The sequence below is a fragment of the Lissotriton helveticus genome, chromosome 3_1, assembly GCF_964261635.1.
Source record: "Lissotriton helveticus chromosome 3_1, aLisHel1.1, whole genome shotgun sequence".
NCBI classification, from domain to species: Eukaryota; Metazoa; Chordata; class Amphibia; order Caudata; family Salamandridae; genus Lissotriton; species Lissotriton helveticus.
Window position 1 is genome coordinate 1,782,843,730 of NC_136061.1, and position 15,407 is coordinate 1,782,859,136.

Here is a 15,407-nt window from a genome sequence, read left to right on the forward strand (position 1 = left end):
GTGTGTTTCCTAACCCAAAGCCCTAGAAGCATGAAAACGGCCTTCTAAATTGCTGACACCCATGTCAAGACTAAAACTCTCCAAGTTGAAAACGGCCTTCTAAATTGCTGACACCCATGTCAAGCCTAAAACTCTCCAAGTTGCATGGGGCCTCGCTGTATCATCTCACCTCTGCTGCGGGAACCATCCGTGCTGAGAGCCTTGATGATTGGATATCAAGGACTTCGCCTCAATTATCGCATGGCAGCTGTCTGGGTGCTGGGGTGGTCCTATGTGAACCGGGGGATGTGCTTTCTGTTGTATTGACCCGGACCGAGTCCTGCCAATAGCATTCTGGGTAATTTTATAATGAATCTGTTATCCCTCAGCGCGCCCAGTGATAGGACCTTCCTGTGCGAGTTACTGGAGGAAACTGAATCTGTTGTGTCTTTTACGTCGCTTTCGCTTTAACGGAAGTTTACCCCAGATCATATAGCTGTTTTCTGGTCTATATTGTTTGCAGATCAGGGCCCGTGAGGTGTGCCCGCAAAATCTGGCATGACTACCGCGGATCTGTTAGGCTGTTAATACTGTGTCGCTCTTGGTAACGGACACTACCAGGATCCCTGCCATTCGGCCCGGTACCCGGAGATCTTTACATTCCCAGACATAACGTTGGGAGTGCCTTAATTCACCCAAGTTCACTGTTGTTAACCGTTTGGCAGCGAAAGAGTCAAGCATGTCTCCTCGACGCTCACGAATAGAGTCAGTATACGTGGACCCTTGCATGGCGGAAAAACTTATATACCATGCCGGCTGCTGATGCCCATTATAATGCCTCACAACATATGACCGAAAGCGGAAACACCATTATATATAACTTAGCTAAAGCAAGTGTAGAAGTATACACCGCATAAGGGGGTGATCACTTATTCTAAAATAAATTGCTTATAAACAATTTACCACTGCACAGCACTACAACTAACAGATGCAACTGTTAAACGGCCCGATGAACTCGTTCATCAGCATCGCTATGATGAAGGTACCGGCAGGTGCTGCAGGGATTCCAACTGTACGGTGATACTGCCTACCTGGGAGCCGAAGATGGTCATTATGTAATGTAACTTACTGACTGCATCCGAGGCAAAGTAACGTGCGACAGGAAGGGAAGTTCTGAAGTGTTCAATTACTTAATACAATAGGAATAACATTAGGCAATGCACACGTGTGCTGACACGGCAGCCCTAAGTCTAATACGAGGACCAGGGAATGTAGGTTGTGAGGGGGATCCACGACCCAGTTTGAGTCCCAAAGATATACCCCTCAATGTCACCCCTCCACGGGGTGGAGAACCCACCCGGCTCCTACTGCGTGTTCGAGCCCCGAATAAGCACAAAGGTATTGTAGCATTGCGAGTGGCGATGCGGTACCAGGTGCTTCCTGCCTCCTGTTCGGGCTAAGACAGATGACAGAGGAAGACGCGAGGGAGACGCGGCTATAAGGATAGTTTGCTGTTCACAGCAGTGCAAGGACTTCCATGTGCAAGCCCTTGAGCGAGAGTAGAGGGCGCACCTTGCGCCAGCCCCAATCCCATCTCAAGTCCACGCGCTATCTCGTGCAGTAACTATGGCGTCGCGACTGGGGAACAGCCTGGAGCAGCCGCATCACTGCTGTTCGGGGAAATTTGGACACATTCTCATATATTGAAAGTGTGCCACCGTCAGTTGTAAAGCGCCAATATTACTTTAACTAACAAGATGTGCATTAAAACCCAAAGGCACCCGCACCTTAATCGGTACTCTTCCCCCGCCCGCTCGACGTTATGATATTTGAAAATTGGCCTAAACGGCCCGAAAGTGCATTACCGCATTCTTATTTGCCACTGTAGACCTCCTATGGAGACCTAACGCCTAAACGGCTTCAAGGTCATTGCTTTTCTTGAAGCCCGTGCGTCCCACCCAGGGGGGTTTCCGATTGGGTGCATGCAATTCAAGCAGCGGACCTCGTCCACCGCGAGAATCAAAACACCGCTCAAGTTCCGCTGTGGGTCCTCCGAGGACACGCGGAAACTGCTGAGATACATTATGCGTTCATTCCAATCTGTAATGAGATCCCATCTTGTCTATGGGCGGGATGTGCAGTTATAGTTACATACAATCTTTATAGCTAGCAAAGTCCAGGGTGGATTCCTACTCTGACGGGCCTACGGGCCTAATTAAAAGTATCTGTTTTGAGGAGCTCGTTCCATAACGTCTCCCTCTGCCAACACGAATGGCCGCACCAGCCGATCCCTTGATACATTATGTAATATTGTACATCTTGCAGCCCAGAAGAAGTCGAGGGGTGCTTCCCAGGACGAACGTGTGTTGAATGGCAAACTTTTCCGGCTTAAAGAGGAACACTCAATTACAACTATATGCCCACTTGAGTTCTGTGAAAATGTACGCATCATGTCGCCATAAGCACTGTAATTTCCGTGTGCATGGCTTGCAGTGGCAGTAGTTGCCCATGAATATGTAAGGCCAGATGAAGTAATGTATGTATGCTACAAACTTCTTAAAAAGCAATTTCGCCAATCATGAGGACCAACAACACATTCCCATTGGGTACTGAGAAACCACCCAGTCTCGCTCACTCATACACCGACATTTTGAGCCTGAGTTTACCAACTGGCGTTGGCTGCGCTCGAACTCCCAACCTTTCAGTTAGTAACCGACGCCGCAAGGACGGCGCCACAGAGGCTGAAAATTACGCCAATAGAAATTAATCTCCTTTCTCAATACCTTTCTCGTGTGAGTTCAAACGGGCCCTGCAATTGACGCCTCTAAAAGTGAAACTCCGGGGTTTTGGTCGCATGTTGAACCTTTGCCACTTCCACTGTAAGCGTTAAAAGTTGATTCACTGTCTATGTTGCAACCTAAATTTTATCATGTAAATCCCCCTCTTATTCACGTGTCCTCTTGATGCGCAACCTAAGTTGATCTTTGCCAGGCTAATAACAGCTCCCGAAACTTCTCGCCCCCTCGTGACCACGAAGGGTGCCACGACCTGAACTAATCCGAGGCTAAATGGGGAAGGAGGCTCGGTCCCCCGGTACAGTCGCAGCCAGGACCGGGGGTGGCACCAAAGGGGGGCCTTAACTTTAAATGCGCGTTGGTGGCCCAGCCAGCTCAGCGCTCTTCCACGTCTTCAAGTAAACATGGATCCTTAGCCTGCCGCACAGGCGTGTTGGGGGGGGGGGTCGCCGAGCCCACGAGGAAGGGCTACGGCCTGGATGCCAGGGAATGCGGGCACCGTGCTGTCAGGGTGTAAGCAGCCGCTGCCTGCGGTCCCCAACCTTGCCCTCCCCCACCCTTGTCCTGCTCCTCTACCTCTAACGGACACACCCTCCAGTAGCAGGCATGTGCAAAGCAAATTGCACGCCCACTGCTTGCGGCGTGTTGATGTTAAACAGCTGCATGTGTATAGTTACCACGGAATCGTTGTCAGTTTATCGACCTCGGGAGGATGAAAGTGAATTGGCCCTGCCACAATTGGAAGCGGTAACCAAATTCGTGGAGTGGAGGTAGAAGCAGTCCAGGGAGAACTAGGGGGTGGCGGAGTGAAGGTAGAAGCAGTCCAGGGAGAACCCTTTGACCAGATGGCGCCCCTGACCAGATGACCACGGTCAGACCAGCGCGGTCCCATCTCCAGCCCCACGCTGATTTGCTGACCACCGCGAATCCACAGAGACGCACACAGCTGCCCATCTGACCCCCACGCCCCCGGCACACCGAGGGTGCCGTTTGCGACGTGCCGAGACGCCCCGCCCCTCCCCCTGAGTGGGAGCAGAGACTGCGGCAACCCCAGCGAGGAGCAGCAGCAGCCAGAGCTGTCCCAGCAGTGAGAGTCAGGATACGGACCTCACCAACGTTTGGCTTTACTTTTTCTGCCTTTCCCCCGGCACACCGAGGGTGCCATTTGCTAAGCGCCGGCACACCGAGGGTGCCATTTGCGAAGCGCCGAGACACCCCGCCCCTCCTCCTGAGTGGGAGCAGAGACTGAGGCAACATCAGCGAGGAGCAGCAGCGGCAGGAGCTGCACCAGCCCATGCACACAACCCCCGCTTGGCCAGGCGCACCGCAGCGCCGCTGTTTGCCCCGACCACGCCGCTAACAAAGGGGGGGGGGGTTGCCTCACCGCCCGTGACTCCCCGACGCTGCTGGCCCTTCAAATGCGGCCGGCGGACCCCACGCGGAGATCAGCGCATATGTAAATCGCCCCCGTTGATCAAGTTGACAAATTTGGCGGCGGTTTGCGACCCATTGTATTTGCAGCCAGTGGCGGGTAATTCATCGAGGCCACTGTACCCTTCTCGTCGCGCGCATCACCCCCACCATATTTATGTTGATGGCTTGATGGCGGCTGCGAGACCCAGACGGTAAAATCAGCCAATTTGGCGGCCGTTTGCAAGACCATTGTATTTGCAGCCAGTGGCGGGTAATTCATCGAGGCCACTCTACCCTTCTCGTCGCGCGCATCACCCCCACCATATTTATGTTGATGGCTTGATGGCGGCGAGACCCAGACGGTACAATCAGGCAATTTGGCGGCCGTTTGCAAGGCCATTGTATATGCAGCCAGTGGCGGGTAATTCATCGAGGCCACTCTACCCTTCTCGACGCGCGCATCACCACCACCCTATTTCGTTGATGGCACGGCAGATAACCCCTCCATCGCGCGCATCACCACGACCCAGGCCGCAGATAACTCCCACAAACAATGGCGATCGGCCATCATTGCACTTGATGACGGCGGCGGAGCACATACGGCGAGCAACGTGAGGCCCGCATGATCCCACTGCAGTTCTGCCCTGTACTGTTGCAGCGGGGGAACCTTTCCGTTATTGTACATTCGCCTCACCAACACCAATCTGATTTTGGTGACAGAGGCGGGCCCCACGCGGTAATTTTGGTGGCGGGCCCCACGCGGCGTAGCATATGGCCCCCCCCCCCCCGACGACCCTCCGCCACTTAGAACTCGCAGCACAAATGCGACCGGCCACAAAGTGGGATCTGAACCCACGCCTTCAAGTAAACCATGCCCCGAACGCAATGCCTTAGACCACTCGGCCAAGTCCAGCGCTTGTGCCTTGAGCAACGTAGGGGAGAGCCCGGTACTCGAGTTAAAGTCTGCTTCAATCTAATGTTTGCACAAATTCGTAGAAGGCTTTTAATTAATGGCGTCGCGTGCAAGGGCGGCCGCGTGCGGGTGATCGCCTGCCATTCTTAACAATCCTTGCCAAGGGCTCGGGCCTACGTACCATGCTATTCACGCATAAAGCCAGACATCGGGGTGTTAATGGCGGCCGCTTGCATGAAACTCACCCCGGATGAAAACGGGTCGGCAGGGCTACAGGGTTAAAGGCGGCCGCTTGCAAGCACAATGACACGTACCTCGAGGTAATGCAAGAGCGGCCGCGTGCGGGGGGTGATCGCCTGCAGAAGTTGCGCAATTAAACATGCTATTCACGCATAAAGCCAGACATCGGGGTGCTAATGGCGGCCGCTTGCATGAAACTCACCCCGGATGAAAACGGGTCGGCAGGGCTACAGGGTTAAAGGCGGCCGCTTGCAAGCACAATGACACGTACCTCGAGGTAATGCAAGAGCGGCCGCGTGCGGGGGGTGATCGCCTGCAGAAGTTGCGCAATTAAACAAATAGAACTTTCCCGTGTGCGGTGACATTCCCGCAGCAGGGCACCTGGACCCACCAACAGAAATTGTCGGGGACAGAAAAACTTAAGGACATACTAATGCGTGATTATTCCTGCCCAAATGCGTTTAATTCCATTTGAAAGGAATGACTTTGTCCCCAAGCACACCCAATGTAAAGGAGCGGTTGTGCTGCGCATGCAGGGAGCGTACGTAATGGCGGCAGCCGCGTGTACGTGATATTCCTGCCCAAATGCGTTTAATTCCATTTGAAAGGAATGACTTTGTCCCCAAGCACACCCAATGTAAAGGAGCGGTTGTGCTGCGCATGCAGGGAGCGTCCGTAATGGCGGCAGCCGCGTGCACGTGATGACGGCCGCCGCCTCGAACCTGCCTGCCGCTTAGCCTCTAGCCCATTTTAATGTTCTTAAATGCGGGCCGCGTCTAGGGAGCCATAGCGACCGCGTGGCCTGCCTGGCGTGCAAAAATCCCGACTTCCTATCTGCGGGTGTTTAAAAATGGCGGCCGCGCTTGGTGGGCAATGGCGGCCGCGTGCTCGTGGCAATGGCCGCTGCCGGACCTGCCTGGCGTTCAAACAGTGGCGGCCGGGCTTGGTGGGCAGTGGCGGCCTGCACGCATTTGGAATGGGCGGTATGCATTTGCTGGGGAGACTGCGCACATGCATGCCGCTGGGATTTCATATCTTTTCCCGGCCATCACTACAATGTGCTTACATATTAAAACACCCATGGCTGCCTGCCCGCATTGTCTGGAGCGGTATGCAAATGCTGGTGCGACCTCGCACCGGATTGAATTATATCCCGCCCATCAAGCATTAAAACCAGACCACAACAACCCGCCGCGCAACAAACGGGCTAACGAGACTTGACGGCGGACCCACAAGCCGGTCCCCGCCCCGCACAAGCCGTTCCCGATCCCCGCCACTGCAGCCCTTCTCCCCGTTGCACCAGTGAACATCACCCTGTAGCCACCGCGCGCAACACACGGGAGTAACGACCCTTTACGGTGGACCCACAAGCCGGTCCCCGCTCCGCACAAGCCGCTCCCCGCCAAGCAGCATTATCCCCTCGCGCCACAACAAAGCTACCACGACCCTCAACCACGGTGGCGCCATTGGCCCCCCGCGCTAAAGACGCGTGCACGAAGCCACCTAAGAGCAACGGACCATGGGCTCCCCCGTGGTAAACCACGCAGCCCTGTCGACTCGGCAATTACCGAGGACGGGGGCTCGGGGGGGAGGCCTTAAATGATCCCTTACCTCAGCAATCGGAGTGAATTTGCGGGCCTCGCGCCCGGCGTCGTGGGGGGAAGTGAGGGAGCGGAGGGGGCTCGGGGCCTGAGACCGGGCTGGCGCGGGCAGCCGGGAGCGACCGACGGGAACAAGGAGCGGCGGCAAAGAGGGCGCCAAGGAGGAAGTGCGCCCGTATAGTTAGCAAGGAAAGGGGGGGTGGCCTGATGTCCTGCCCCGCCCACCCACCCTCCCCAAGGCGGGCCCGCGGTTCCCTGCGCACTACTACGGGGTTTGCCCTCCTATGGGGTCCCCTGCAGGGACCGCGGGCCTCCCGCAGTATCACCGTCTCTGGGCAGCCTCGGGTTGGGAGAAGGCCAGACCAAAAGGGAGCCGTGGAGGTCAGCCTAAATCCTGAGCACACAAGGAACACTATACAAACCCCTGTGTCTGTAATAACGCATGGGCGTAGAGGCCATGAGATTCTCTCATGTACATGAGGCCATGCCCCCATGCAAATGAGGGAACGCCCTCTAGAGAACGAGCTGGCTCTGTATGTGCTCCAGCGCTTTCTGTATTACAATAAGGGGCCGCACAAGCTTCAGTGGCCCCTTCTGTAATACCTAAGTACCCCGGGCCGAACAAGGCGGGCACACACATCCGTTGCACCCCTGGGGCACTTTGGTAATATGGCCTTCTATGTTTCTAGATCTGTGGCTATTGCAGGGCTGCCCCGGGTCCACGAAGGGGGCCCTCCTAAGAGGGCGGCCCCCCTTAGTGCCACAGAATGGCACACAAGGAGTCACCTCCCAGTGTTTGGGACCCTCAAGGGTCCCCCATGCCCATGTCACTTCCGGGCAGGAGGGGGCTGGGCGAGAGGTACATATACCTCTCCCGCCCACTGATCACCTTCTTTGTTATGCTGTGGCGTACAGGCATAGGGGGGGTGTACTTATCTAACTTATTATTTTGTGTTGCAGGCGGAGTTACAGGGCGATCCAGTGGCTGCAAGGGACAGAAGGGTACCCTCTGCAGGAGCACAGTAAGGGTGCTAAAGCAAAATATCCCCCGGGAGGTCCTCGCGATGGACCCAGGAGGAGCAACGTCTCCCCGTTAGTCCTACGGGCGGTTGTGGACCTGAGCAGCCGGGGGTTGTCTGCAACGCTCCGCCCCCCTTAGCTGGGGTGGACTGGCGGTCCCCCGGTGGGAGAGGCTATCCCCTCCCCAAAATCTAACAAACACCGGTTGGCGAGGGCCACGGTGTATGTTGGCTCATCAGGTGGGCATATTTGTTATGCAAATAAACCTGCATCAATTTTCTCCACTAAGAATGTGTCTTGTTTGATTATTTCTCTAAATTATTGCTGTGGGAGGGATGGGGAGTGTTGCCGATATTGGCACTAAGAGCCGCAGAGTCCTCTGCTATTGTGTTGCTCACTGCAATGTCTTGCAGCCAGTTTGTTATCGTGGGTGTTGTGTCTCTGTGCCAAGATATAACTAATATATGTTGGGTGAGCAATACGATCAGTGCCATGAATCTTCTGGTGGTTGCCGGGATTAGCCTGATATATCGAAGCAGTGCAGTTAGGGTGTGCGGAGCTATCAAGCGTTCTGTCATTTGGGCTACATGATGGAAAGCCTCTTCCCTAAACTTAAATAGAGGTGCGCAGGGCCAGGCCATGTGGGCCATATCTGCATTGGCTGTGTGCAGAGTGGACATTGATGCGAGCAATTTGGGTCTATTTTCTGCACTTTAGTTGGCAACCTCGGCAGGCAAACTTGTAATTTTGCAGTTTTTGTCTGTGGTTTATGGATACCGTCTTCGTCGGATGGCAGCAGTATTTCCACGCCACTTCCGTTATTACAACCCCTGGCGCAGCCTCCCAAGCCTCCCTATGCAGTTTTCCCCCACCCCGTCTCATCTCACAATCAGTTTACCACCCAATTCACATGCCAAAATCTACTGCAGCAAAGACTGCCATGAGTGCGTAATTGTGGTGGTAATGTCCTTCACCTATCCACATTAGTTGATATGATATAGAAGATTAGAATTTACCAAAATCTGGAAAAATAAAGCACATTGCAGTGTAATCAAGATGTGATATAACGTCTGCCTGTACTATGCCTCAATTGGGCAGTATCAGTTCATGGGGCTACTGCGAATCCCAAAACTAGAACATCCATTTCGCATGTAAGAGAAAACATACAAGGAACACATCTCAGTTTTTCCATATATTACTGCCTCGCCCTGGTACTATGACAGGGCTCTGACCTTGTGCTTAGTCCTAACAAGCACCATAATCTCAGGGCTAGCAAAAGGCTCCTCTATTGGAGTCAATAGCGTGCTCTGGTATCCCAGTGCTGTGACACTCCCTGCACTTAGATACACATTGAGCTGCACGCATTCCACCTGACACAGGGAACCTGCCGACCTTCATTCTTCCTCGTCAAACAGCTCAAGGGCGCGCACACCTGATGCCGAGGTCTGCGGCCCCTACAACTCGTCCTTCGTCATTCTTGGGTGCGTCAAATTGGTGACACTAGCTCGAGAAATAGGAATAATTCCTATTAATCAACTCTTTATTATTAACTTTCAATGTGCTCCACGGTAAGCTGTCTACATACTCGGAGTGCTTATATATGTTATGAAATGTTATTCCTCTCTGAGGCTTGTGTCACAGTATCTAATGTCTTAAGTTAGCTCGAAGGGTTGAGCTTCTGCTACAGAGCGCAGAGAGCTCAGTCATTTTGAACTCACAGCAGAATCGACGGAGCCTTTAATCTTTCTAGGGCTGGTAAATGAAATAGCTTTGAATCTGATACTGCATTTTACACTTAATCTAAAAAGCCATACTCACCTTCCTAAAGAGTGCTAGTCGAGGCACATAAATAAATATACTGAAGTTCCACCATGCTTGCCTTCTAATTTACACAAAATGCAATACGTTTTTTTTCTTTTTTCTCTATCAGTCCTCGTCACCACCAACAGGTCGGGTCTGTACTCACTCGTTGACACATACTATATTACCAGATCCCCGTTCATCATCACAGCAAAGGCAGATACCTAAACATTTGGGTAGCTCGGTGTCATTAACACCACCTACATAAAAACTGTATTTCCTCCAGAGCTTAATTGGCAAAAGAGTAAGTGCTGGGGCATTAAGTTTCGCTTCGAAGCTCACCGTCGACTAATGGAAGGTCAGGGTACCGAGTACCGAGGCTGCAGTCTGGATTTGATGTCATGCCTTTTTAATTCACCACCAGGCACACCCTGCTTCTTCATCTCACTCTTGCAGTATCTTCTTCGTCACTGCCTTTACTCTTTGACAGTTTTTTTCCGTTTTTCCCTTCCTTCCCCCCTTTGTGTTTTTCTTTCTTTTAAGTTGGATCAGAGTTTGTTGGGGAAGACATAAGTGCTGGTCCCCAAAGATTAGTATTGGCATACCCCACCAGTGCCGGTCCGAGGACTTTTGAGGCCCCGACCAGAAAGGAAATGTATGGGCCCCCCACTAATTTGCATACAGTGTGCAATCACAGAAAATTACATCATAGGAAGTGCAGTAGCAGTTGCCTCGGAACAGGGGTGCTGAGAAAAAAACGCAGGTCTATCCTGCGTCCTCTTCTCTCAGCACCGGTGGTACTCTGGCTCCCGGACTCTCCCAGCCAATCACGACTCTGCATCAGCAGCTTCGTGATTGGTCAGAGCAGCCTGTTTGGCCGCTCAGGCAGTGACACCCGCTGTATTGCGACTTTGGCGGTTGGACTGCCACAGGACAGCTGCAACTGCTGGGGATCCGTGATCCCGCAGAGGTTGCGCAGCTTTCCGAGGCTGCAATATGCTGGCGGTGCCGCTGCAGCACCACCAGCAAATTAAGAGTAGCCTCACCACCATCCTTTACATGGCTGTGAGACTGCCATGAAGAGAGTGGTGGTGGTGGGACAACAGAGGGGGCCCTAACAGGGCCCCTTGTGCCTCTGTGCATGGGGGTGAATGCAGGGGGCACAGGATGTGCCCCCTGTATGTTTGCACCCCCAGTTCCTGCACAGCAAGGAATGCATAAAATGGTGCATTCCTTCCAGTGAAGGAATGTATTGCGGTGGTCCCTCAGCGGTGCCTTTCTAAGGCTCTCCTATGAGCCTTAGAAAGGCACTGCAGGGGGGCTGCTGCACCACATTCACCTGCCAAGAATTACAGTTGTAATATGGCAGGCAGTGTGAGGGCGGCTTTAGCAGTCCTTCCCCGATGCACTGGTCTAGCGCTCCAAGGGAATACCGCCAAAGTCATAGGGGCATATTTACAATAACTGGCGACACCCTGCAAATCAGCAGGGAGGCGCTAGTTATTGTGCGCCACAGCTCCGCCATCATGGATGCGCCGCATTTACAATGTGGCGCACCATGGGGCACAAACGGCACAGATGCGTGACGCATCTGTGCCGTAAAAGTGACGCATTGCTGGAGTTGCGTCGCAAGCGCGACACAGCTCCAGCAATGCTCTGGGGGCCATATCTAGTTAATGCTGCGTCAATCCTTACGCCTGCTTCAGGCAGGCGCAGGGTTTTGACGCAGCATGGGCCTAAAAGTGACTGAGTGAAATCTTGTAGATTTCACTCAGCCACTTTTAGGAGGCGTTCCTGCGCCGGAACGCCCCCCCTGCACAGGAACGCCTACATGTGGCGCAGGGCATTACAACGTGACGCATCTCACAGATGCGTCAGGTTGTAAGTACCCCCGCACCATGGAGCAGGATTTGCGCCGCTGCTGCGTTACAAAAGTGATGCAACGGTGGCGTAAATGAGGCGCACGGGGCTTGTAAATCTGCCCAATAATCAGGCCCTTAATATTACCTGGGAGAGAAGTGCCCAGTCACATGGTATATTCACCTAAATGCAATGCAGTGGTAAATGTATAGCCAGGGCAACTGAAACTATGTAAATGTGTTGCCATGGTGGTTTTCTCATAATTATGGATTTTCAGCATTTGCCACATAATCCAACATCTGCTATATAATCTACAGATTTTAACCCACAAAATGTTTCTTGCTCAACCGGTTCACAAGTTACTAAGACCCAGCAACACGTGTTGCCATGCAATTAAAGGCCCATTTCAAAGGTTCACTGGTTACCTATTTGTTGCTTATTACTATATTTTGGTGTTAAAGTGATACTAATTAGGGGTTGCCTATGTACGGACAGTGTTACCAAGTGTAAAATGAGAAAATAATGAAGCAATACTATGACAAAATGTACTGCATTACACTGCAACATTTTTTACCACATATTCTAGTGAACTCTGCCAAACAATTTGCCCGTCCTCTTCTGCATAATTACACCGGCCCTATGAATAGCCTTTGAACCAAGTAGTGTGTTACACTCTTGGCTCTACTAATTTAATCAACTCTTTGTTCATGGGCAAATAATAATCTCCCTGTGCCTCGTTTAGTGATTTACAATTGTGACAGCACTTTAAAATAACCTTACAGCGTACATTCTCAGTACAGGTGCTGAGAATAGGTTTCATGCACTCATTTAAGGATGTTTGCATCCCAGTAGCTGAAGGCCCTACTGAAGCTGCTTGGTGCCTGACACCTCGTGTGCTGCACTGCCTCCCTGTCTGCCGCCCACAAGCATCTCTTTCACAGCTCATCAAGGGCTGAAAGAGAGTTGAAAGGGTTAAAAGTGCAGGACAGTGGGTGTTCTGCAGTGTCTTTGTGTGAGCAGTGCGGTTTGTCAATTACAGGCCGTGAATAGCCTGGGAGAGGCCCTTTGTTCGAGCATCGCACTTATGGTGTAGAGCTGCAAGGCCCAGGGATGAGGCGCCTTTTCCCGGTGCCTGGCACAGTGCGGCAAGGCCCAGGAAAGTGGGCCCTTTCACTTATTATTTCCAGAGCTACCTCCAAATGATTGTGAGGCCTTGGGCCTCGCAGTGCTACATCACAGGTGTGATGCCCAAGGCTGGGGGCCCATGGTGTTCGGCTGGGCGGGGGGCCCTGGGCAGTTGCCCACGCTGCCCATGCCTAGTGCCGGCCCTGGCACCACCTGCTCAGATGTAGCACTGCTCTCGATACAGGACTGAAAAGTACACAGCACAGCAACCGTTGCCATTGAAAACAAAGGGGCAGATTTAGAAGCCCCTTGCGCCACCAGTGCGTCACTTTTTGGGACGCACTTGTGGCATATTTTACTGCTCCATATTTACAAGTAAAGGAAAAGCCGCCCTGCGTGACTTTTACGTGAAAGGGGTATTCCATGTGTGGTGCTGTGGGAATTCCCACGCAAATCCCATGGAACCAGGCAGATTTCCAGAAAAACCTTAGCACACCCCTTTCACGCAGAGTGCTACATGAAAAGGGGAACTATTTACAAGGCCATGAAAAGCCAGATAAAGTGGTTTTATGTGTCCTTGTAAATATGGAGCACCAAATTGCGCTGCCGGTGTGTCACAAAAAGTGACGGACTGGTGGCGCAAGGGGCTTGTAAATATGCCCCTAATATATATCATGACTTCCTCCGTCTTCCCAATGCCTTCCACCCCTCTTCTGGAATAATGAATTGAGTGTCCAGCTGAGCTCCAGTTGTGTTGATAGAATTAGGATGATGCAGTGTAGCGTCAGCATTAATTACCTGTATTCTATACAACAGAGGCACATGAGGAAGTGCAACAATATGCAATAACTCAAATACTCACTACTCCTTCTTTGGAAACCTGGACATGTATTTAAAATTGTTAAAAATGTGGGGGCACCAGGTCAGAACTTTGATAAATGGGACTGTCCAGAGAAATCCAGGAATCCCTTTCTCCGGTCTATAAAAGAAGTGGCTGATCAAGGGTTGTTAGGGGAGGGAAGTTGCACCAAGTACTCTGGGAGTAACTAAAGTCACAGACCCTCCCCCACAACCCCCCTGCCCCCATCTCTTGGCTTCCGCTTTCTTCACAGATTCCACATCACCCTCTCGTGGTGAAAGCAAGGCCAACTTTACTACAGCTTTATGGTAACTATAAGGTTTTCAAGGCAAATTTCAGCTGGGGCTTAGCTTAATTGCATTGCCGGCGTTATGGCAACTAAAATATAAAACAATTGTTTAATATTTCATTTATTCCGTGCTTTAAAGAAGCATGAATCGCAGCCTTTAGGTATTACTGTTTTGGAGTGATTAGGTACACATACCTTAAGTACTCCTGTACAAGAGGATATTGCATAGTGTAATATTGTAACTGTATTTACAGCATTTACTACCCCTAACGAGGCGTTAAAGCCCTTAGGCATTAAACATGTCAGCCTCTGATAAAGCTGAAAAAGAAGATGTTGCAGTTGAAAGAGCAATGCTTTTTTTACCCATTGACTTGCTTTAGAATGATGGAGCTTTTAGTGTGGGAAAAGGAAAAACACCTTCAGGCATATATGTGCGGTGACTACAAAATAGTGAATCTTCTTTTTAAATAGGGAGCTCTTGTCACCTACCGAAGGGACTTACACAATGCTTCTTCGCTGCTGTTAGTACCTTATACATAGGTTATATTCATTGTCTTAAAATCCTTGGCCCAAAGCCTATCAGGTATTAAAGCCACTTACCACTCTGATTTTAGTTCTCCATTTAGGCTCCTTCCGTTTTGTTGGGAAGAGACATCAAACACTGCATGATAAATACTGTATTAAAGGAAGGTCTAGTGGTAGATGAGATGGAAAAAGCAGGGGAAACAGCTTCCTTTGGACCCAGGAGAAAGTGTAACCATATTAGGAAAGACAAGTCCCCTCCATCCATATGGTGTAGAGGAGCACAGGAGGAAGACATGGATGGAGAATGAGAAGCGGTGCACAGTCAGACCATATGGAATCCTCACCTGTGGGTAAGAGGCAGAGGCTGAGGGCCAATCCTAGTCCGATCCACATCATCATCTTCCGATCTTGTCTTGTTGCAGCGCCTAGAAGATAACAATTTTTTGTTAAGGCATTGTTGGTCAACACCTTCAGAGGAAAACGAACCAATAAGGCATGCTCTACACCTGAGTCAGAGATAGTTCAAAGTCATGTGCAAGGCAGATCCGATGATGGAAGAAGAACCTCTGTGTTGATCTTTATGAGAGCACCCGACTAAGATCACTGATTCGGAAGCAACCAGATTAATGCAGTTGTTAAATGAGATAAAATCTAATTATTCAAACTAACCATTGAAAAAACTTATGAGGTCACTGGGGTCACCAAGACTGAACTCCTGCTCCTCATTGTTGTCAACATACCAAGGACACAAATCCAAAATCGTCAAAAGATCCATAACATGGGAAACACCCTCTGAAGTTGGTCAAAACACGGCTCTGCAGACACATGACTGGTTCTTCCTATGCACTAAGACCCAGTTCCTGGCTCCTTGGGGATGCACAAGGCTCTCTCCGCGGATAAAGCCCCCCTCTTCTTTCACAAATTGGCATCTTCCTGAGGGTCCTCCAGGATCCTCAGATCTAAACACAATGGTCAAACGTTACATGGC

The 15,407-nt window shown here is 51.4% G+C and overlaps 1 protein-coding gene across 1 annotated transcript in view; it reads right to left on the reverse strand.

Annotated features, from left to right (window-relative positions):
* The window catches only part of LOC144823808 (uromodulin-like), a 179,310-nt gene extending 164,463 nt beyond the window's left edge, over window positions 1-14,847 (reverse strand). The window contains exon 1 of the mRNA XM_078682661.1: window positions 14,764-14,847. Within this exon, the coding sequence (XP_078538787.1) occupies window positions 14,764-14,818 (55 nt within the window). The 5' untranslated portion in view covers window positions 14,819-14,847. The remainder of the gene's footprint in view (window positions 1-14,763) is intronic.
* Between the last annotated feature and the right edge of the window lie 560 nt (window positions 14,848-15,407).